The sequence below is a fragment of the Zootoca vivipara genome, chromosome 1 (genome assembly GCF_965207765.1).
Source record: "Zootoca vivipara chromosome 1, rZooViv2.hap1.1, whole genome shotgun sequence".
Classification (NCBI taxonomy): domain Eukaryota; kingdom Metazoa; phylum Chordata; class Lepidosauria; order Squamata; family Lacertidae; genus Zootoca; species Zootoca vivipara.
The window spans coordinates 115,628,010-115,652,745 of NC_142582.1; the positions used below are offsets into that span (position 1 = coordinate 115,628,010).

General features: G+C 41.0%; 1 protein-coding gene across 2 annotated transcripts in view; it reads right to left on the reverse strand.

Moving 5' to 3' along the window:
- DICER1 (dicer 1, ribonuclease III) overlaps positions 1–22,912 on the reverse strand; it is a 44,948-nt gene extending 22,036 nt beyond the window's left edge. The window contains exons 1-11 of one of the 2 annotated variants that reach the window (XM_035106668.3): positions 22,637–22,912; positions 13,739–13,805; positions 12,924–13,019; positions 10,554–10,746; positions 9,005–9,167; positions 7,928–8,058; positions 6,567–6,701; positions 5,146–5,306; positions 4,689–4,857; positions 2,811–3,283; positions 608–740 (exon numbers count right to left, since the gene is read on the reverse strand). In XM_035106668.3, coding sequence (XP_034962559.1) covers positions 608–740; positions 2,811–3,283; positions 4,689–4,857; positions 5,146–5,306; positions 6,567–6,701; positions 7,928–8,058; positions 9,005–9,167; positions 10,554–10,697 — 1,509 coding nt within the window. In that variant the 5' untranslated portion in view covers positions 10,698–10,746; positions 12,924–13,019; positions 13,739–13,805; positions 22,637–22,912. The remainder of the gene's footprint in view (positions 1–607; positions 741–2,810; positions 3,284–4,688; positions 4,858–5,145; positions 5,307–6,566; positions 6,702–7,927; positions 8,059–9,004; positions 9,168–10,553; positions 10,747–12,923; positions 13,020–13,738; positions 13,806–22,636) is intronic. The other variant, XM_088673045.1, reaches the window with a different exon arrangement.
- Positions 22,913–24,736: the final 1,824 nt, after the last annotated feature.

The window sequence follows — 24,736 nt, forward strand, 5'->3', positions numbered from 1 at the left end:
TCTTACCTGGGGCGGGGGGGGGGGGGGAGACACACTACCAAAGAATTCCATGATGTTGTGTTCTATTCCTTCTTAAAAACAGTTATGATTCACCTGTGAAAGCAGACTGCCACACTTTTGCCAAAGTGTAAAACTAAAGCCAGTTATATTTTTCTGGAGAGGAGGGACCCAGTCTGTTAAATTTTATCTCTGCTTTTAGGGGGGAAAATTTATTTTAAGTTGCTTTTTTCTTTGCATTTCATTTTTTGTGTGTCACTCACACAAAAAGAACTAAAACTGTATCAGTATTTCAGAAATAGGGCATTTACAGTACTTCCACGGAGACTGCAAATCTGTTATCCAAGTAACATTTTGAAAAATAGCTAAAGTTTTAAACCAGGAATAACATTTTTCAGTCTGTAGTATTTTCAACATAAACCTTAGCTCATAAGCAGTACAAAGTCATTTTTGTTTTAAAATTCAGGCTTCAGAAACTTGTGCGCTTTTACATATTGATCAATAAGAACTATGCAAAATTTGTAAGATGCAGAATCTCTGGACTTTGCAAAGGTTCTAAAGGTTAAGAAACTATACAGCATTTTTGTACAATTATTTTCATTAAAGTTACCTCTTCCTGCTTTCGGAATTCTACTTCCATCTGTTTACTACGGGGCTGATTCTTTCCAATGCCATGTCCAGTTATAAAATTGCTGCTGATGTAAGCCAGCTCTGGGTCTTGTTTGCCAGCTTCTTTTATCAACCTAAACACATTATACACATTTTGGAAGTCACATATATAGTTGAGAAAATGTAAGCTAAAGGTCTTTTTGATATCAAGGAGGCATTTGTATTTAAAATTCTTAAAGTAAATTCCTCCAGTGGTTCTCTACCCGACAGAGAAAGACAGCCTTACTTTCGAAGCATAAAAAGGTATCAAGAACATTTAGTTCATGTATTCTTAATAGTCCCAAAGTCTAGAACAGAAAATATTATATCTAACAAATCCCAATAGTGAGTGCTAATTTAGTACGGACCGGTGGTCACATAACCCCACCATGCAGCAAATACAAGGTTCTTATTTCTGAGAAAAGCAATCCATAGGAAATTCCTATTCTCTTGGAAACCTGTTCCTGGATTTAGTCATTCTGATGACAAGCTTCCACTGGTTTAATTTACACATTACCCACTTGACAAGGGAAGATTATGTTTTAAAATCCCTCGTGCTTTAAGTGACCTGTGGTTCTAACAGCCTCTACAAGTGGCCATGGCCAGACCTTGCCCTGACCTACATTTCTGTGAAGGAGAGTGCTGCCGTATATTCACTCACAGCAGTGCTTCTCTTTTCCTTGGCAGAGAAATCAAGGAAATTACAAGTGTTTTCCTTTCTTGCTCTCTCTGCCAGCAACTAATTTTCTCCCTCATTGGGAAGTACCAGAACACATATGGTCACATGGTTTGCTATACAGCCAATTAGATGGCTTTGCATGTCTATAAATATGGCACGTATGCATGCATATAATACAGAATCCTCATACCTCGAGAAGCATTTTATAAGAAGCGATTGCTGAAACAGAGCTGCTAAATGAAGTTTGCCATTCCTTACCCCCCCCCCCAATATACATACAGTAGAATTTTCTACTGCTCTTCCCTGCCCCCCCCCCTGCAGTGGCCTTTGGTTCAAGAATGAAAGAAAAATCCAGTCTCATGAAATACAAAGATCTTAAGTAAAATTCTTTTAAATCATAATGAGCACTTCCAATTGACTCCTTTCCTCCCTCATTTCAATAAACCTAGTTTTTATGGAGTACTATACGCAAATAAAATTTTACTCAGTATCATTTTCCCTGCTACTTTTCCCCCAACAAGCTTAATAATTTAGTTTGACTTCATAAAACTTCATTGTAAGTAAAAGTAATCTGTTCATTATTTATTTACTGTTTTAGTTGTTGCTTTGTTACATATCTTGTATAACCTAAAGCAGCCAAAATTAAATTTGTTTCTGTTAATAAACAGAAAGACTAAAGCCTTGTTAAGAGAACATGAATTGTGGCAATACACAAAGCTAGTCAGGATACTTTTAGAATAGAAAAGTGGAAGTTGTTTTATCTCTATATCCCTATATAATTTAGTGCCTTTCTCTTATTACTCTGTATATTATCACCTTTGCTTGCGTGCCTGATATGTGTGGTAAACTTCTGAATTCTATAAAAAACTATCCTTTTAAACAGTTGATAACTGCATATTCAACATAGCCTTACTACATTTAAATCATTTAAATATATTTAGACGTTCTTTTTACTAATTCTTAAGGGACGCAGGTGGCACTGTGGGTTAAACCACAAAGCCTAGGGCTTGCTGATCAGAAGGTTGGCAGTTCGAATCCCCGCAATGGGGTGAGCTCCTGTTGCTTGGTCCCAGCTCCTGCCCACCTAGCAGTTTGAAAGCATGCCAAAGTGCAAGTAGATAAATAGGTACTGCTCCGGCAAGGAGGTAAACGGTGTTTCCGTGCGCTTAGTCATGCTGGCCACATGAACCGGAAGCTGAACGCTGGCTCCCACTGCCAATAAAGCGAGATGAGCACCACAACCCCAGAGTCGTCCGCGATTGGACCTAATGGTCAGGGGTCCCTTTACCTTTTAATGGTTTCTACATTATGTTGTGGCTATATTGACCATATTTTTCTCCTTTTTATGAAGTGTGGTTTGCAGAGATTTGAAAAACCAGCAGGCTTCATGACTATTTGGACATATTTCTTCCATAATAATTCCGGATTAGCGTTCAATTAGCTCTTTTGCAATTCACAATATATTTTATTTTTAAAGAAATCATACCTGTTCAAAACAACTGCTGTGTATCTTCTTTCCACAAAAATAATTCCACATAAAATATTAGTAAAGGGAGAAGGAAAATTAGTTTCCGTTTTCTCTTTCTCCTCTATTTCTTCATCTTCGTCCTCATCCTCAGAATCACTCCAGGACACATAATTATCCTGATTCCGATTATTATACCACTCAACACTTTCAAACTGTTGTCGTTCATAGGGCTTGTATTTACGCAAAATTTCAAGCAGTTTTATTACTTTTGGGGTTACAAATTTCAGGTCAAGTGAGGCAGGCGAGAAGTGCTCTTCACAGAGTGCATGTATTTTCCTTAGGAAAGTATCTGTAAACAATAAAAATTTCCTGTGCAGCTCCTCTTGCTCGTGCTTTATGTACTTCTGTAGCTCTCTCACCATCATCCCAGCTACTTTATCAGCACACCAGGGTCCCAGAACAAGCAACACTGCTCGGCAGTCTGACAGTATCTGCAAACAAATTAAATACATCAGTTTGGTATGGCACTGTAGCAGTCAACACAGCTTACACTGAGTCCCCAAACCATTATTTAGAGCAGGGGTCAGCAACCTAAAGTCCATGGGCCGGAAGCAGCCCATGGAGGCCGTTTAACTGGCCCCCGAGCCACCCCCGAACCAAGCCACCCGCTTGGCGACTCCGTGTGCTGCGCTAAACCAGCGCAGCGCGACGCAGGGACTCTCTTCCTCGGCTCCACAAATCGCTTCTGCGCATGCTCAGACGCCAGAAATCACATCTGCGCATGTCCGCAGTGCCGCAAATCGCTTCTGTGCATGCCCAGATGCCAAAAATTGTGCCTGCGCAGAAGCGATTTTCGGCGTCTGGGCATGTGCAGATGCGATTTCCGGCATCACGCTGCACCGGTTGTCCCACAGAGGATCTCCACAGGAGTGATCCGGCCCATGCCTGGTAAGCCTTGCCGACCCCTGATTTAGAGGGTGGGGCGAGAATTGTGATGCACAATTGCTTCTTTGTAGTTCCACTTTGCTAGTTAAAAATAGCTTTCACAATTTTGTTAGTTTCGTAAGCGATATTGTGGAAACACCATGGGGGTGAATTGGGATCAAAAAGTATGATCTAAGGCAGGCATCCCCAAACTTTGGCCCTCCAGATGTTTTGGACGACAATTCCCATCTTCCCCGACCACTGGTCCTGTCAGCTAGGGATCATGGGAGTTGTAAGCCAAAACATCTGGAAGGCCGCAGTTTGGGGATGCCTGATCTAAGGTATCATGCGCTAACCATAATTTGTCTTGATGTCCAAACTGCACAAATTATCATTACTACAAACTATAGTATGCCTCCATAACATAACCAGAAACTCATGGTCACACTGGTTCAATATGCAAAGGAAAACTATAATTATCACGAACAAGGATGTGAGGGAGGTAACTGGAACAGCTGGGAATGTGTTCATAAAGCAAGTTCATGACTGAAACAGATCACTGTCTGAACTATTTTTTCTCACTCAAGTACAAGCTGCTTGTAGGGAAAAACTTGGAAATTTCTACTGTATATTTGTTCAGATGTCATAAAATAATATCAGACTAGGTCAACAAGGGACAGATTCTGAGGCATGTAAAGTTTTGTGGTACTGAGCAAATTAGCATCAAGCGTGATCTCAGTCCCCTGCCTATCACTTGGTCATTATTTGAAGTGCACTTTCTTTCCCATACTTGGCTGAAGTATTAAAGTCTGATCTTCTGGAGAAGTAACTGAGAATGTTTGCTACCTAATGAGTATTAATAATTTAAAGGTGGCAGTATTTCTGGAAGAAAGCAGTAAAGATTTCTCTTAAGAAGCTAGACCAAACTGCAGTTAAACAATGCAGGAAAAATGATAAATCATGTGCCCATACCTGTTTAGAAATTAAGGTAGAATCTCTCTCTCTACACAGTACAGAAATGTTGCAATCATTCAGAAAGTGAAGTGCATCATCTAGCTCCGTTAACAACCTTTCATAGAGCCCACTTTTGTCAGCATATGGTCCACAGTCTACCACAATCTCACAAGGCTGAGAAGTATACCTTTAACACAAACAAACAAGCTTGTCAGCCACATTTTAAACTGTTTAAATGGCACAATTACAGATTTGGTCAATCTAAAAAGCTATATGGGCTGCACAGCAAAATACAAATTCAACCTGGCCTTACTTTATCGAAATAGGTTTAAAGAATTCCGTTGCCGTTTAGATTAATTTTTATTTAAAACAACAACAACAGCACACCAAGCATGTAGATATCAAGTCACCTCTTCCAACAAAAAAAATTTTATGAATAGAATTCAACACAAAATTCAATAACAACAAAATGTACCTGTCCAAAACCACTAAATCAGTTGCAGTTTCCGCACTACTCTTTAGAATGTTCTCCAATTTCTGAATCTTCTCTTCTAACTCTGCTGGATCACATTTCCCATTTAAAATGGAAGCTGTTAATCCTAAAATTCGGGGGCATGATGGACAACTCTCACAAAGCTGAAAAATAAACCAGAATAACCCACAAGGTTGTTAAGTTTGCTCTTAAGTAGGGTGGGGGGATCCAAATCAAGAAAAGGATCCCAGCGGAGGACAGTGGAGTTCTGCACCTTCTTTTCCAGCATGACACAAATCCTAGAGGAGCAGAATGAAAGAGAGAAGAGGCTTACTGAACTCTTCCAGAGGGTTGGAAAAAAAGAGTTCATGCCTCACACACATAAACCTGGTGACCCCAGAACTGGAACTGATCTTTCTAATATTTTGATATTTAAAAGTAACAGGAATTTTGTTTTAAACAACAACTTTTCAAGTTAGTGTAGTAGGGTAACAGTTTTGAAGTACTATAGGTCATGAGATCCTAAATAAGAGAAAATGAATGTAGCTTCAATCCCTCAACTGCATGCTTCCAAAGGAGGAAGCCCAATAACTCTGCAGAATCAGGTGCAAGCCCAGGTTCATTGATTTCTGCAATGTAATGGCTACTTAGTAAACTCTCCTGATGTTTCTGATTTAACATTTGGCAATGAGAGGTCACCACAAATTTTCTGCCAACTCGTTTTTGGATAGTTCAACTGGATAGTTTCAAGGAAGCCTGCCAACATTTAAAACAGCATCTAGTGCTCCACTTTTAGACCTGCTTGATGGAACATGTTTAATCATGCCATTTCCACCTTCATTAGCCTCCCAAAACTTGAAGCAGGCTTCTCACTCTTAACCATTACAGTCGGTGGTGACTGAAGAGAACTTTGAAATGTAACAGGCACAACTACCCTTGCACACTGAGGACAAAAATAGTTTATTATTGACCATTCTGTCTGCACTGGCTCCGTTCCTTTCCTTCCCCAGTACTTTGCAGCATCTGATGAGCAAAGAAATGCAATCCCTCCACCCCAATCCTTGGCAAGTGGGAGAACTATTTCCTCAAGGGAAAGCAGCTGACACGAGAATGAGAGAAATACAGAGAAGGAAGCTTGGTGCACACTGAGTGCCCACATGGGGGTAGGAATGCAAGTGAAGGCGACAGAAAAACACACACTTCAACCAGTGCTGTCTATTATGGTGTTTCATTTATTCTAGAAGCAAGGGGGAGGTGGATATCCCCAATTAAGAGAGTAATCTGAAGGCCAGTCCAAAAACGGATCAAAATTAATAAATGCCAAGGTTAAGTTAAATATTAATGTGTAATATGCAAACTCTTCAGTTTGCCTACTTATTTGTTTTGTTAGTGGTTAAAAGCTATATAGACGGGTCACAACCTACCTGCATAATTTCTCGATAGGGGTGATCCTGAATTGCAAGATGGCACTCATCAAAAATAAGAAGATTAATGTTTGACAGAGATAAATGGTCATTTTTTAAAATATTCAAAGCGACACGACAGGTCATTACCAGAACCTGAAATATAAAGAGATGCAAGAAAAAAAATCAATGTTATTTTTTTAGATTTTTAGTCAGCATTAATAAAAATTAAGTATTCATTCTTCCCTCTATACAAAATGTAGGTTAAAACAAACAACTGACCATTTACTTGTACCTGAGACAACATTAAGTGAAGTGCATTTTAACTCTGCCCAAAGGCCACTCAACTGAAATAAAATATTCCATTTCCATCTAAGACCAAACTAGACTTGTGAGTCTCTCCAGGAGCTTTTCTGGCTAAAGAGTGGGGTATAAATCTTTTGAACATGCTTCTCAGTAATAACTCCCCATCTGTGGAATGCTCTCCCCAGGAAAACACATCTGGTACTATCATTGTCAGTTTTTAGGAGCCATCCTAAACATTTTAATCTATCCAGTTTTTAGTGGTTAAGTAGTCTCTACTGTTGTGCTCATCTTTTAGTGGGCTGGGGTAGTACTGGAATATAGGTATGAAATGCCTACAGATGACCTCCATAACATGACTGGATCTTCCCATGTTTCCCTGAACTGACACTATTGTCTACTTTGCAAATCATCCTAAAAACAACAAAACCTTAAACTATGACATTGGTTTATAATTTGCAGAGGCTTATGGTATATTAAAGCTGTGGTTTTACCAGTAATGATGTATGGAATTGAGAGCTGGGCCATAAAGAAGGCTGATCCCCAAAGAATTGATGCTTTTGAATTATGGTGCTGGAGGAGACTCTTGAGAGTCCCTTGGACTGCAAGAAGATCAAACCCAGGCATCCCCAAACTTAGGCCCTCCAGATGTTTTGGACTACAATTCCCATCTTCCCCAACCACTGGTCCTGTTAGCTAGGGATCATGGGAGTTGTAGGCCAAAACATCTGGAGGGCCACAGTTTGGGGATGCCTGATCAAACCTATCCATTCTGAAGGAAATCAGCCCTGAGTGCTCACTGGAAGGACAGATCCTGAAGCTGAGGCTCCAATACTTTGGCCACCTCATGAGAAGAGAAGACTCCCTGGAAAAGACCCTGATGTTGGGAAAGATTGAGGGCACAAGAAGGAGACGACAGAGGACGAGATGGTTGGACAGCTACTAACATGAGTTTGACCAAACTGCGGGAGGCAGTGGAAGACAGGAGTGCCTGGCGTGCTCTGGTCCATGGGGTCACGAAGAGGTGGACACAACTAAAGGACTAAACAACAATAACATGGTATACTAATTTGCCTTACCTGATACTTAGCAAATTCTTGGTTCCATTTCTCTTTTGTCCATGCTTCAGTTATTTCCAAACTTGAATACTCTCCCACCTTGAGATCTGAATGCGTCCTAACAGTTGACACTTGCTGAGCAACTTGGTTTGCTGTATAGGGAAGAAAAAATAGAATTTAGGCAGCAAAGCAAGTACAGTGGTACCTCAGGTTATAAACGCTTCAGGTTACAAACACTTCAGGTTACAGACTCCGCTAACCCGGAAGTAGTACCTTGGGTTAAGAACTTCAAGATGAGAACAGAAATCACACGGTGGTGGCGCGGTGGCAGCGGGAGGCCCCCTTAGCTAAAATGGTACCTCAGGTTAAGAACAGTTTCAGGTTAAGAACGGACCTCCGGAATGAATTAAGTTCTTAACCAGCGGTACCACTGTATTTTGAAATGGGATCCCAACTGTGTACAGTGGTATCTCGGTTTACAAACACAATTGGTTCCGGAAGTCTATACTTAACCTGAAGTGTACTTAACCTGAAGCGAACTTTCCCACTGAAAGTAATGGAAAGTGGATTAATCTGCTCCAAACAGATCCGCGGAGTACTTAAACTGAAAATACTCAAACCGAGGTATGACTGTACATGCAACTATAGGGGTGATTCTATAGCAAGCATTTAGTGTGGGATTGTCATACTTCATTCACTCACATTTTACAGGGCATGCATAAAATGCAGTCAGCCAATCACTGTCATCTTTATTTTTTCTGTAATTCTTCTATTTTTACCCAACAAAACATTTGACTCTCAAAAGAAAGTTTTGGCATGGGGGGTGTTTAACAAGCTTTTAATTAGTGCTACATGGCCTTGCTTTCTTTTTAAAAAATTAAAGAAACTAGTTAGGACTAGAATTAACATTCCTTTAGTATAGTGTTAACTGTAGTATAGCACTATAACACCTTCATACAAAATTAACATTATAAAATTATGGTGCTACTTAATTTGAAAATGCTATAGAAAATGCCCACTAATTTTATGGTACAGTTTGAACACTTATTCAATCCTTATGAATTATGTCCCGTACAAAAATGTGTATTAAATCCTTACCAGAGTTGACCAAGAATACTGTTCTTTTTCCATTTTTGTTAAAATCTCCCCTGATCTGATAAGACAGTTCTTTAATGAGTAGTACTGCAATAAAAGTCTTCCCTGAGCCAGTGTTTAAACAGACTATTGTATTATGATCCAGAGCTGCTTCCAGCAGTTCAACCTGTATTGGCAAATACAAAATGCTTTATTAAAAAAAAGAATCCCTAAAATTACATGTAGACAGGTTTCAGCTGACTCAATGAAAGACAATCCAAACATAGATGTCTCTCTGATTTATCAGCCAAAGAAAGTCAATGAACTGCATACCTAAAACATCTAAAAGTCTATCTGACATTTCTCCTCCCACCTGCGATACACCTTTTGGAATTTTTCTGTGAACACTTTACACACGGAATAGTTGCAGTACAGCGAACTCTCATGTAAAGTTTTCAACAGGATCTTAAGATCCTTATCCCCTGAAATCCTATTCTAATATAACTTTGTTGCATGGATGAGCTTACCGGAGTAATTACCTAAAGACTTCAGTATGAGCAACAAATAGCTTACCTAAACCAGCTTTAAAAGATTTAGTATTCAAACCTTTAAAACAACTGACATTACGTGAATTTTCCATAAAAGCTGTAATTTGCCAGAATCACTTTAAAATGCAGAGCAGTGTTCTTGAAACATGCAGTTCTGAAAGTTTTCCTGAGCTTTTATTTATTTAGAATGCTTATATTCCGCTTTATATCCCTTAGAGCAGGCACCCCCAAACTCAGTCCTCCAGATGTTTTGGGACTACAATTCCCACCGTCCCTGACCACTGGTCCTGTAAGCTAGGGATGATGGGAGTTGTAGTCCCAAAACATCTGGAGGGGCGAGTTTGGGGGTGCCTGCCTTAGAGTTTCTCAAAGAAGTTTTAAGGCTTCCAAAATAAAAATTATACTTAAGCCTGACATCAGGAACAGAAACATTATACGATGGCAGGATTATACAGGTGGCATTTCCTGCCCTCATCTTTTTTTCCCTTGGTGTTGCCACATAGACCCTGTCTACTACACAGTAGAGACCAGAGAAGTCCTCTGAGGCAGGGGGGGGGGCTGAGCAGCTGGAATTATTCAGTCCCGGACAAAGGCAAGACATAGGTGACAAATAATAATGATAGGAAAGAAAGTTTCATTTATGCAAAGAGGAAGACTGTTGATTGTCACAGATGTTTCCTCACATATTTTTATTCAATCTTATTTATTTAATCGATATCAAAATAGCAACTTCATGATAAGACTATGAGCACTTAATCAAATACTCTTCTGTTTAGTCAAATATCCCTCAAGTGTGAAAAGCTAATTGCTGGCGCTATAATAAATTATCTCAGTAAGCCAAAGACGCTAGTGCTATTATCTTCACTGCTTCTAGCATTAGCAAAGAAGTGAAAAGGGTATATTTTCACTGTGGTTCATTCTAATGGAAATGCATGTAAGACATGGATACCAGCCTCATGGTCAGTCTCCAGAGGAAGCAGCTAGACTTCATTTTGCTTAACAAATATTAGCATTGTCATTAGTACCTGGTATTTTCTTGGCGTGTAAATATTATCATGAATTGCTTCTTGTTGCCATGGAAGTCCAAAAAAAGGACCCATTGGTGAGGAAGCAGGGGTCATGAGTTGTAGTCCTGCCATGCTGAGGAACTGCAAAGCAGGGCTTTTCATTCATTCATCCAGTGTTTCTTTCATTGCATTTTTGTTCCAACACAGCTTACTGTGAGGGGGGGAAAGAGTGTTGAAACCAGTTACTAATCATATCTTACAGAATTACTTTTCCGCTCATGTTTTACATTTTTAAATATGCCCATGGAATCTTCAAAGACAAACTACTGGCAATATTTCAGACTTAACATATGATAAAATTCAGCTGAATACAGGCAGCAATGCTATCAACAGTAATAATAATAGAATAAAAGAAGGAGTATTTGCATAGTGTTCTCAATGTTCAAAACGAGTCATATAAATCATATCCCACTGCAAGTGCTATGTAAATACTCACAACAGCTATGTAAGTAGTGCAAATGGGCACTAGGTAATGCCTAAAGTGGCTTGCCTAAAGTAACTTAGGGAGCTAGCAGCAAATATTAGATTAAACTGGCAACCTTCCAGATCATTGCTCTTTCACCACTACATTATATGAGCTCTCCATCCTGGATAGATTATGTTAATCATTTAAGGACTAACTAAGCTACATTTCATGGACTTTCAACTTGAATTTTGCATACCTACCTCCTTATGGTCTTGCAGTACACCAAAGAATATCATATAACATTTTCAAAAATCCGTAAATAATTGAAAGGTTATTTCCACATGCCACGGTTGGAAAATTGAGACCAAACAAGTAATGGAAAACACCACAGATATACCCAGCAAACAAGGCAGTACCCACTTTCCCTATAATATGCTCAATTCAGTGAAATGAAGAGGAACACAGATGATGAAAATACTTGTAATCCTGAGTTAAACCTGTCCTTGCTATTCTCCAAATTAAACTGGAATGTTCTCTCAACCTACAGCACTTGACAACAATTATTCCTCTACGTTCTCACTGTAGATTTCTAGTGGTGGTGTGGGGGAGAGCCTCTATTTAATTGCACTTTGAAAAATACTAGTGCTATAAGCCAGTGGTTCCCAATTGGTGGTCTGCGGACCCCAGGGGCTCTGCATAACCCACCCAGGAGGTGTGTGGCGAAATTAATGTAACAAAAACCACCATAGAGATATCAACATTTTCAAAAGTAGTGGTTCCATGATTTGGCTTTTGAAAAACAGGGGGTCCGCAGTACTTAGCTGACTGGGAACCACTGCTATAAGCAATTGCTATTACTAATGTCAAACAATAACTAAACAATTGTGAAGTGATCTTATGAATACTGTTCTCTCCTTTGAGAACTTATTTTAAATAGAAATGTCCACAAACAAAATCAAAATAGGTATCACCACTAACTGCATTGGTGAAATTGCAGGATAAGCCACACCACCACCTACAACCTCACCCAATCTCTGCCTAGAGTGCAAATTCTATGTGAAGGTATTGAGAAATAATGCTTGACAGGGGAATATACAGTAGCTTGCTATTGCTTTACCCAACCTGATCCCTTAATCATTGTTAAGATAAAGGCCACACACTGGAAAATAGTGCTATTAACTTCCAGCTACTACAAGAATAGAGTTCATGGACTAAGCTCAATATAAAGTCATACATATGTTTTGTGCTTTGCATTAGTTCAATTCTGCTTATACCGGTTTTTATTTTTTAAGGGAGCATTCACTCCAAACAAGTATGTTGCAAGTACTTAATTATATCAGTTTTCTCTGTACAGAAAAGAAAACCTAGATATTGGAAAAAGCTATGAACCAATAAACATAACTACAAAACTGTACTATCACCACTTTAATAATAACTGGTATATAAAGTTTCAAAACTAAACTCCTCAATTTAACACAATATAGATTGCTTTTCAGAAACCCCAAATGTTTTGTTTTAGAATTATTAGCAATATACAGCAATTCCAAAATAAAATAAAATATGGAATTTTGGTAGCTGCTGATTTAAGTTGCAACATTACCATGGTTACTCATATTTTTTTATTTGGGTGAAATTCACCTAACAATTCCCGTCAGTGGAAGCCCGTCAGCGCCAGGACTTCTCCTTGTGTAACAGGGCTTACCACCTCCCTCCACTACAGAAGAGAAGGGCGATAATTCTATCTAGCAAGCTGAAATGTTTGTGCTGATGGAACGATCAGAAGAGCCCAAAGTTGAATTCCTCCCAATAGTCATAAGAGAAATTGAGCAATGTGATTTGAAGTTTTCTTCCAATGAAATGCCAGCATTACGTAGACTATTTTAAAAGATAGTGATTTCTGATTGAATTAGATACAGACTTACCGTATTAGTTTCTGTGCCCTCTAAGTATATGTTCTCTGAACTGCATTTTGACACCATTATATCTGCTTCGAGGCTAATCACATTGCTGCTCAGCTCCTGCTCAATCAATATAAGAATTTTTTTAGTGAAGTGCTAAAATACTGTTACAAATATTAAGAATAAGATTCCATTCAATATTTCAGTCAAAAGTGGATTTCTATTTGTAGCTTCTCTTTAGAACAAACAATTTACGATACTCAGATAACTTATGTACAGTACATAAATCTAGTTACAGGTAGGTAGTCATGTTGGTCTGCTGTAGTCGAAACAAAATAAAAAAAATCCTTCAAGTGGCACCTTAGAGGCCAACTACCGGTAAGTTTGTCATTGGTATGAGCTTTTGTGTGCATGCACACTTCTTCTACACTGAAACAGAAGTTATCAGACCCTTATATATACCGTAGTGAGAGGGTGGGGAGGGGTATTACTCAGAAGGGTGGTGGGAATGGGTGATTGGGTGATAGGTGTGTAAACCTGTTGACTCCCCATCTCACCCCTTGCTTTTTCCTGTAAGACCAATTGCAGTCATTAACAGTTGTCAACAGGTTAGAGTCAAAGTTTTACATTTTATGTACTGAAAGAAAGACAATTTCCTACTCCTAATGAATTGTTCGGGGGGAGGGGGAGGAATAGTATGCTGATGGCAGATTATTTTTAAAAGTTAAAATGAAGTTAGAATAAAAGGAAACAATCTTAATGAGAACTTCTACCCCAAGTAGCATTTAAAAGTTAAGGAGCACCATAGCATTAAGGAGCACATGTTAGCATTTTTCTACCTTGAATCTTGATATTGAGCTTATCCAGAGGTTCCAAGCCTGTAACTTTGTTTCAAACCTAGATATCCTAGAAGGCAATAAAAAGGCAGCACATTTTCAAAAACTCTAATGAAACCATGTAGCATGGAACAACATCAAAATTTACGTGGTCCTTCTGCAATGAACATAGCCCCAATTTGTGACAGAAATTCAGCACACAGCACCATACACTATTTTGTGTCATAGGCTGTAAGACAATAGCTGCCAATACCCCGTTTGCCCGGGGAAACCCCCGTATTTTCTTACCGTTTCCCGCTGGTCTCCCAAATGGATTTATCTCCCATAAATCCCCCGGAAAGCAGCTCCTGCCGGCGGCCACGTTTGCCGCTCTGCCCATTTCCAAAATGGCCGCGGCGCCAGAAGTCGCTTCTACGCCTGTCCGGAAGTTCGTAGAAGCAAATTCTGGCGCCGCGGCCATTTTGGAAATGGGCAGAGCGACACCAGAAGTTGCTTCTATGCATGTCCGGAAGTCGCATAGAAGCGACTTCCGGTACCGCGCCGCTGCTGGTCCCGGATTTTTCAATCCGGAACTTGGCAGCTATGTGTAAGACTACACCATCTTCTTTCCTCATAAATTTATTATGCCCTTCCCGCTAAAGCAGGGTGGGGAACCTGTGGCCCTCCAGCTCCCATAATCTCCAGCCACCATGGAAATGACAATCCAATCATATCTGCAGGACCACAGATTCACCATCCTGATTATTCCAATGTGATTGTGTGGGACAACTGATTATTATTCCAAGTACAGTCATACCTCGGTTTAAGTACGCTTCGGTTTGAGTACTTTCAGTTTAAGTACTCTGCGGACCCGTCTGGAAGGGATTAATCCACTTTCCATTACTTTCAATGGGAAAGTTTGCTTCAGGTTAAGTACGCTTCAGGTTAAGTACAGACTTCCAGAACCAATTACAGTCATACCTCGGGTTAAGTACGCTTCAGGTTGAGTACTCCGCGGACCCGTCTGGAACGGATTAATCCACTTTCCATTACATTCCGTGGGAAAGTTTGCTTCAGGTTAAGTACACTTCAGGTTGAGTACTCCGCGGACCCATCTGGAACAGATTAATCCACTTTCCAATACTTTCAATGGGAAAGTTTGCTTCAGGTTAAGTACACTTCAGGTTAAGTACATACTTCTGGAACCAATTGTGTACTTAAACTGAGGTACCACTGTAAAGATACCAGAACTTGAAAAGTTTGCAGCAGATGGCTGCCCTTGCTAAAACCATGGCAAAACCACAGGAATCTGAGCTGTACTTTCTGCCCAATGTCTCTGTAATAAATAGGTATGGTTATGCCAATGAACACAAGCCTGCTTCCTTTTTCCACAGCACTCCTGTGGTTGCTTTCAATCCTGAATTGCTTTCACTGAATTAAAACAGAATTTAGTCTACCCTGGCAAGATAAAAGGTAATGCTGGCTTTCATTACAATCAGAACATTAGTCTGAACAGAAACATTTCATTGGTCTGTCTCACCTTGACACTGGTAACCCATCACTTAAATCGCCAAATATTTAAGATTAAGATGGGGGCCATTAGTTTTCCTCAAAGTGGTGTAAACAAAAGAGTAGAAGTGTAGCTGACAGAAAAATATAAACTGGATACTGCTGCCCTCGGTGCAGCAGGCGCTTTCAGTTCCTAAGCTAACATACTGCCAGACAGGCTTCATGCAAAAGACTGAGCCAAGTTCTAATAGGAAACTGCAAGCTTACATCATATTATCATGTCAATTGTGTTGGTGCTCTCCTCTGGACAAAAGGCCTGTTGCAGCAGCCAGCCAGCCTTCTGTTTGATGGTCAAAGTCATATACCTTTTGCCAGGAAGCATAGCCTCACAGAAGCAATACTCCTGGTCCTAAAAGCAGCACCAATCACCAGTAAATTTACTTTACAGATACCGGTAAAGATCCAATGAAAGAAAAAGGAGTATCTGCTAAGTATGGAGCATGCTGTTTTCCATTTTAGTTCTTTATGCCTTGCTCAAGGCAAGGAGAAAGATTGTGTGATGACAGTACAAAGCCATGTGTGTCATATAAATGTGTTTATATTTGTGCAACTGCTAGTTTAATCCTAGCATGCTTGCCCAATAATAAGTCCTATGCTCTAAGAATATTTTAAAAGTTAAAGGCTCCATATTGCTTCTTAGTGCTGGTCCTTTAAAATGCAGACACTGAAACTTGGCAACTCCTTAGTTTTAAGTATAATGAAACCTACTATCCAAGTTTAAAATTAAATGCTTTTTTAAAAAATGCATCTGATTTTTCAGGATGCAATTACTTTCAAATAATAATGTGAAATATAGTTATGGGAGTTTGAACACAAAAACTATTTAGAAATACCTTTAACACTTCCCCCCAACTGTTAAATCATTCACTTAAGGAAAAAAAAGTGATAAACCAAATTGAGACTAATCTTGCAGTCAGATCTGCAGAGTCAATTTTTTTCAGTATTGTATAAACTTAGGACCCACTGATATACCGGTAAGCTTCCTTTTCCATAACAACACTAGAGGTAGAGCTGGGGTCTTTTCAGAGCCTCAACCATTTTTTACTTCATGGGAGCATAGCAGCTGCCCATGTGTGGTTTCCAGACAGAAGATTTGCATAAATGTAAATCATATACGTACTTCTCCTTTCTACACTACTGAGTTGGAGCTGGCAAATTGCCAAACTATTCAAAGGAACTGTGTGTGTGTCCTACTCATTAAGGAATGACTGTGCCACATTTCTCACCAAAGAAGCCCTTTAAACAAGCACTTTCTATGCAGACATCATCAGCCCTAGCTAATTTTCTTAAACATGGGCTTAAATGTCCCAGACCTGTAGCATGGCATGGGTCTTGAAACTTAGGAAGCCCCCCCCCAACAGAACACAGTACCCCTCCCCTACACCAACTGGAAAGCTTCCAGCCCCAGAACAAACTCCGAGAGTTACAGCTCATGGATGTTTCCTGCTCAAACCTAGTGTCTTGTGCATACAGCTGGAGAGGCTTGTATCAACTGCAATCTGCATGTTTATGAATTCCCCTGAGTGAACTCACTTGGGCAGCTAATGTGAGAAAATCTAGCAACTTCTGGAGGCAAAGGGCAACTTATAAATTATCTTCTTGTACAGGGGGAACAATATCCACTGCTGAGGCCTGAAATAACATATAGCACATGGTCACTAGAGTAATTCTCATAAGGCTCCCAATTTTAAAAGGCACTTCAAAAGTTTACCCTAAAGGGGCTATAATCATATCTTGCCTGGAGACAAAAGATCTTGTCACCATTCCCCATTCTACTGGTTGTATCGGGACAGCAATGGAGTCTCGGGTCATTCATTCCCTAAGGTAAAAAGGTAAAGTGCTAGTAAAACAGTCTAGTCGCCCCTGGGGGGGGGGTCAGCAACACTTTATTTCTTGAACTTATACACAATTCACATAAGGGACACATTGCTAATATCACATTTTAATCAGAAATGGTTAATATATGTTTAATTTGGTGTTGACAATAAAAATACTGGTACCATACTTCAGTTTTCAAAACACTATCTACTTTATTGTTAAACTCAACATATACTTTGAGGCTTCGAAGTACATACATTTCAGTAATCCTTGAGTGTCAGCCAAAAATGGCACCCAGACTTGTTGAGGTGCTCAATCATCTATTCATTTTATTTTGCTACCCAAAAAAGTATGCCGCATTTGAGAACTGGGTTCAGCATGCAAGTGCAAAATTTCCTTACGAGCATAAGTCATGAAAACTTCTTGCATGAAAGGATGATCAATCTACATGTGGAAGCCTTGTTTCCATATACAGGAGATCTATCCAAATGGTTGCCACTGATTTCAGAACTCTGTTCATTTCCGTGCGCCAGTTTGAAGGAAATGTGCTTTAAAGTTTATTCTCCCACATTTTCTTCTCTACAGAAATTTTGCCAGTGCATTAATTATATAATTTATATATAATTATATACCGTACATTTATGTGTGAAGGCAATGTTTGGCATATTTGGTGCCATGCCATTCTGTTGTTATTTTTCAAGGTACAGGGGAAGACTTTTGTTTCAACTGTAGCATTTAAAGCAGCCTTTATCAACCTGGCTGGGGCTGATGGAATAGTTATAGTCTAAAGCAGGCATCCCCAAACTCGGCCCTCCCGCTGTTTTGGGACTACAACTCCCATCACCCCTGGCTAACAGGACTAGTGGTCAGGGATGATGGGAACTGTAGTCCCAAAACAGCGGGAGGGCAGAGTTTGGGGATTCCTGGTCCAGAGCCTAGTTTCAAGAAAATGTGGGTTAGGTTCTAGCTGCAATCACATTGTTCACTTTATATACCTCTCAAGCGCTCCTAGCTGTGCTATAATAGGATGTTAAACAATTTCTTTGAATACAGAAAGTCTGTTGAAGCACTTCCATTTACTGGATGAAGGTTTATTCCATAGATCAGGTTAGCCTTCCACATTTATGCCTAATTAAGCAAGATCAGAAAAGGAATGTATTAAAGGGCTCTTGCCCTGTAAATGTTACATATGACTGAAGAGAGAGAGAGCTCATTCTCACGGATTTACGTAGTTTAGCTGGGCCTACTTACAGCTAAACTATCAGAAACCAAATACAGGATGCAGAATACCAATTTTGCATTGCCACCACCCACTCAAGTAATTTCAGCTAAGGTTAGAAGCATGTGAATAATACTCCTAATTTGGAAACACTGACTAGCTCCCTGCTTCTCTCCAATATATCTCTTGGGTTCTAGATGACAACCACCAGAGTTCATGAACTTGTCGTGACATTCATTGTTTTGCTTCAGATAAAAGTATCTTCTAAAACCACCACCCTAATTTATTGTTCTGTCCACTTTGTGACAGGATCAATCTTGTGGAATTTCTAACTTCCCCTTGAAAGAGGAATGGGGAGCCTGTGACCCTCCAGGTGCTGTTGGATTTTCATCAGCCACAGCCAACATGGCCCAAGATGACAGGGGTGTAGACCACCAACATCTGGAGAGCCACATGTTCCCCATCCCTCCCTTTTTTTAAAAAATGCCTGCTTTGACAGTATGATTATTATACAAATGATTTCATTTATTATTATATTTATTACCTACCCTTCACCACCAAGACTCAGTGCAGGTTACAACTATTTAAAATTCAGTATTAAAAACAGTTAAAACTAAGTAATCACAGGAATATGGTAATGTTCACCAAATTACTACTGCTGCCAACACTTCTTGGCTAGAAGCATCAACAATCAGAAAGAATTGTATCAATACACGATTCTGATGCATTACTATTTTTTAAATGATATCCTTTGCAACATGTGCCCAATTCAGCAAGGGACTATACAGACAGAGAAGCAGGTATATTCATGCATATCCTAAGCTGGAGGGGAAACTGCATGCATGGACAGGGAAACTGCTGCACAGTATTCCCCAGAGCTGCAGCAGTAGGAGCCACTCTTATAGAGAAAGGGATGGCCAGCTGAAGTTGCCTCTGACAGTCAAGAATAGCAGGTGAGGGCAAAGTTTGCACAGTTCAGCCTCACCTCATCTCATCAACCTTTCAGATAAAGACATAGGCAGTGGAGAGAACTGAATAATACCTATACAGTTAATAAAAGGCGAAAAAATTATATGATCTGAAGAGAAACCAGAGTTCAAAGAAATAGTTAAAAGGACTAATCATTTCTGGTTGTGAGCTCAGCAATTAATTCTTTTAGCACTCTTCACACTGCGACGGTGTCATAACTGATCTCTGATGGTTTTAGAGTTTGATTTGTTGAAGAATCAGCTTCCATTTAATATATTTTCAGTAAATGCTAAAAGGCTTATTTCAATTTGGGGAGGATACAATCACACGGTCCTGATAGATAGTTCTGACTGTAGTCCTGGCAGCACCTGTCCACCTCCACCAATTCAATGCACTAGCAATTACATCCATTTCTCTGCAGTTTACATTCAAATACTATGGCTCCTATGGGGTTGCCAGTTCTAGTGAGAGGGCATTATATCACCACAGAAAGTAGGCTTCTGGATAGTTTCCTCAAAAATAAGCTTTATAACCTCTTCCAACCTTCACAACTTGCCCTTCAAGGTGTAGAATTGTACTCTGAGGGACAAATTACACATACAATCAAGAGTAGGGAACCTGTGGCCCTGAATATATTGTCAGACTCATTTCCATCAGTTTCAGCTGGCATGGTCAATAGTCAAGGATGGTGGAAGATGAAATCAAACAACTTCTGGAGGATCATCTGTTCCCCATGACTGCTTTACAGAGTTGCCAGCAACTTTTTCCTTTCCTTTGTTAAGAAACATGGCATTTGAAATTGCAGTTAGGAAAAGAGAAGGGGTTAATTAACCCCTTCTCTGCTCGTAATTTTGCTTTCCCAAAATTGCCTCACCCCTCAAGCTTCTTTTCCCCTGGGAAAAGAATACAGGGTGGCGGCAACAGAAATAATGGTGCAGAGATTCTTCAGGCAAAGGGTGAAAAGACAAAGGTATTTAAGCAGCACCAGGTGTCAGAAACTGTAGTTAACGGGAATCATATAACTGTAGAGTTGGAAGGGACTCTGAGGATCATCTAGTCCAGCTCCCTGAATAATTAATTCCTTTTCCCCAGCGGTAGCAATAGGCACTTTTGTTAAAGCTGTGAAATTTCACTTATCCCTTAAGTTCTTTAAAGGTAATAGCTGGTATATTGAAGAGAATGCATAACATACAATTTGCAGTGAATCAGGATAATACCTGTACTTGTAGAGTGTTACCAAGGGGCAAAATTGCTTTATTGTTGCTTGGAAGAACAAAGAACATCATGAAATGTTACTACCATGTTTCTCCAAAAATAAGACACTGTCTTATACTTATTTTTCCTTTAAAAAAAAACACGGTGGCTTATTTTCAGGGGATGTCTTTTTAAAAATTAAGTATGGTACAGTTTTAACCTACCAGGTTAAACTGCCTATCACTATGGCTTATTTTCAGGGTATGGCTTATTTTCAGGGTATGGCTTATTTTCGGGGTATGGCTTATTTTCGGAGAAACACGGTAGATAAACTGTAGGATCACTGTTCCATAGCAAACTATCGAACGCATAGCCCACATATAATGAGCATGGAGAGCTAGCTTCTTCCCATTACTGAGACTAATGGGCCAAGATTATCCAGAATATAAAACACTACCTCTGTATCATGTGATTAGTGTCTCCCTACACTCAGCAGCCACAGAAAATTTACCAAAATACATCAAGGGAATTCTGCTTTAAAAATCATGCCTTTCAAAAGATTACTCTACCACAGTAAAACATCCAGTTTATATTATTTAGTGTTACTTAAAGCTTGATTGATACAGTAAACACAGTAAACAAATCCCCACCACCACCTTGCCCTCACTATGAAGTTACAATTCCAATCTTCTCATGGAGCCACGAGGGAAACATTAGAAGCAGCTGTGAATAAAATTCACATATTTTGCTCTGTTGCAAACAGAGGGATGAGAAGGGAAAATGTATTTATTCCAAGAAAACTGAGTTAATTTAAAGTGTGTGTGTGTGTGTGTGTGTAAAAGAAAGAACCCTCCTGTTATCCCAACAATGCCAGAGACAGCCAGCCAGAAAAGACATGAGGCAGCAGCGTGCACAGGAAAAATTGAGGTTACCAGACATCTCTTATTTATTCTAGCCTCGTTGACATGGATCAATGGCAGTCACTTCAATTCAAACCCCTGTAAGCCCACAGTGTTATAGTGAGACCCCTTATTTCTTGGGACATTGTGTTCTGGTAATCCTAAAGGACAATGGATGAAGCAGGACAAGGAACTGGGAGGAGAAAGGAAGAACAAGCCTGCGAAAACCAATTTCTGCTGCTGTTGCTGCTGCCCTGCTATGGCCCACACAATTGGCTGGGGTGGGAGACAGGGAAGCACATCTAGCTGCTCTTAATGCAAAGTGTGGCCGCCTCATGAATTATACCCGTAGGAGCACATGGCTGCTGAACATCCCTCCCCTCCAGCCTGATCCATACCTCATTTTTTAAAAAGAAAATGGAGAGAGAGAAAAGAGCCTCACAGACTCCAACGAGGCTTCGTCTGCCTCCACAGGAAGCAAATGCTTTATCGAGCACCACCATTATTTTTAAAACAATAAAGACACAGGATGTTTTATTTAGCATTACTGCGGATGTTTAAGACATAAATGTGTCAGTGGCATGGGTGCCTTCTCGGAACTGCTAGGTGAAACTTAAAGCTGCATCCAACGTTCATCGCGCACATGGGCTCACATGGGCCCCGTTAATACCAGTCGATCTACTCTTGGGAAGGAACGCAGCCTTAAGGGGGAAGCATTTCGAATTCATGGGCGGGTGGCCGGAGAAGGAAGAGCATTTGATCAAAAAAAGAAAAGAGAAAACGTTGGAATTCTGAACCCCTCTTCCCCCCCCCCCCGGGAGTTCGCCAAACTAAAGAGTGCGGGATATCCCAGGGGAGACAAAGAGCAGCGGGAGGAAGGTTGCTGCGTGTGGGGAGGAGGAAATAAAGCGAAATAAAGGCGACACAGCCGCCCACCCGCTTGAGGGAAACGGAAAGGAGGCAGATTAAGCTGAGCGGAGGCCCCGACCGCGCCGCCTGGGCGAGACAGAAACAGACACCGGGAGGAAGAAAGCGAGGCTGAGAGGAAGACAAAGGCGCCCTTCCTCCCCCTCCTCTTCCTCCCACCCGGCGGCGGCCCACAGCTTCGCTGAGGGGAGAAAGAAAGAAAGGGAAGCCCCCCCCCCGGCAAGTGCTGGGTCCCAGGGCAGGCCCGCTAAGGAGCAGCCAAGCGAAGGAGGCGAGGGGGTTGTGAGGGGAGGAGGAGGAGGAGAAGGGCCGGGTGGAGTCTCCTACCTGCCAGGCGGGACCCAGCCTGGAGCTGCCCCGGTTACAGGCGTCGCCTCATTATGCCGCTGCCGCTCCTGCTCCTGCCCCCGCCGCCATTTCGCCGCCTCCGCCTCTTTTAACTGTCAGGCTCCTCCATTCACCTGGGCCCGGTTAGGACAAGCCTCCTCCCCGCCCCTGCCTACGCAAAAGGAGCTCCACCCTCCTCCGCTTATAGGGCCCGGCTCTGCGCTGCTGGCGCAGAAGCGTTCCGAGAATCCGGGCTTGCCGCCGCCGCTATACGTATACCAACGCACAGGAGAGAGAGAGAAGGAGAGAAACCACACTCGCCTTAGTTTGCGCCGATGAAACGGCGGGCGCGATTGGAGAGGAGGGCCCGGGTGAGAGGTGAAAGGTGGAGGGGCGGACCAATCGGGTGACAGGAGGCAGCGTAAACGGGTAGGGGGCGGGACTTCGCTTGGGCAGAGGCTCGCGTGCGCTGATGTCTGCGGTGCCGGGTGGTGAGAGCGCTCGCTTAGTGAAGGGAGCGCAAGGGAAGCCCTGTTGGGTCAGTCCAGCAGCCCGTGGTGGGAAACGCGCAAGCAGGACCCTGTGGCTTTTCAGAAGCAGTTATTGGGAAGCATTGCTGCAGTTTGACTATGTGCTCTGCCCTGAATTTTCCAGCATTCAGCTTGACTGCATGGATGCCCCATGAGTTCTAGTCAGCGTTCGAAACTGCAATTGTTCTAAGGTGCATTTTGCGCCTAAGATTTTGCATTTGAAACTGCAGAGTGGAAGAAAAGGGGGGACCTTTTTTGCCTCCCCACCTACAGCTACTCTCTGAAGACTGGAGAAGAGACGCTCTTAAAAATATTAGGGGGGTGGGCAGGGGAAGGACCAGACCATGTGAAAAATGAACATACGGGGTAACATTTATCTGCAGTCAGTTCAATCATTTTCAGCTTTGTATTCTAGTTATATAAAAAAGCACGTCTCGATGTTCCGTTGTGGTGCCCATAGCCTAGGTTCACAGCATAAAAATAAATAAAGCAGAAAAAACCATAATAAAACAAAAAAAACCATAACCCCACCCCACCCCAACATTTTTAAAATGACACCCTTGCCTTTTCTCTAAACGGAAAATTACTGTTGTTGAAGTCTCTGGGAACAAAAGAGCCAGTTCCATTTTGGCAACATCCTTTTGGGGCCCTAAATGAAAACACTTTTCCCCCATCCCCACAAGCTACTTTTAAATGTTTCTTCCAGCCTTTGAGATTGGATGGAGATGGAAACTCCTATCTGGAATGTCCTCTCCCACTTAGCTTGGGAAGCTTGAAAGCCAGACTTTAGTGCAACAGTGCTTTCCATATATGTGATGTCCACCAAGCGGCATTCAGAGGCATACTGCCTCCAACTGTGGAGGTAGAACATTGTTATTGTGGCTAATAACTATGAATTTTGGTTGGTCTTAATAAAGGGATCATAACATTTATACTGGCTTTCTGTTTTTTTTCCCTAATGAAGCAACATAGCTACCTACAATGTGTGTGTTCATTCCATTCTTACAAATGCCCATCATTATATGAAGGTATGTTTACATGTTTAATAATAATAATAAAATCTATTTGTACCCCGCCCTCCGTGGCCAGAGCTGGGCTCAGAGCAGCTAACATATATAAATAACACAGTGTACATAAAAACAGGCATCAATTAATTAAAATACATCTTAAAATTACAGTGGAACCTCAGTTTATGAACACCTCGGTTTATGAATTTTCGGTTTATGAACGCTGCAGACCCATCTGGAACGGATTAATCCACTTTCCATTACTTTCAATGGGAAAGTTTGCTTCAGTTTATGAATGCTTCAGTTTAAGTACTCCGCGGACTGTCTGGAACGGATTAATCCACTTTCCATTACTTTCAATGGGAAAGTTCGCTTCAGTTTATGAACGCTTCAGTTTATGAACAGACTTCCAGAACCAATTGTGTTCATAAACCGAGGTACCACTGTAATTCAGACAAATTAGAATCTGGACAAATACCAGTTATCAGGTTAAGATTGAGAACAGTTAATACTTGCCAAGACCAACTGTTTTCACTGATCATATAAGGACCTGTGAACAGGCT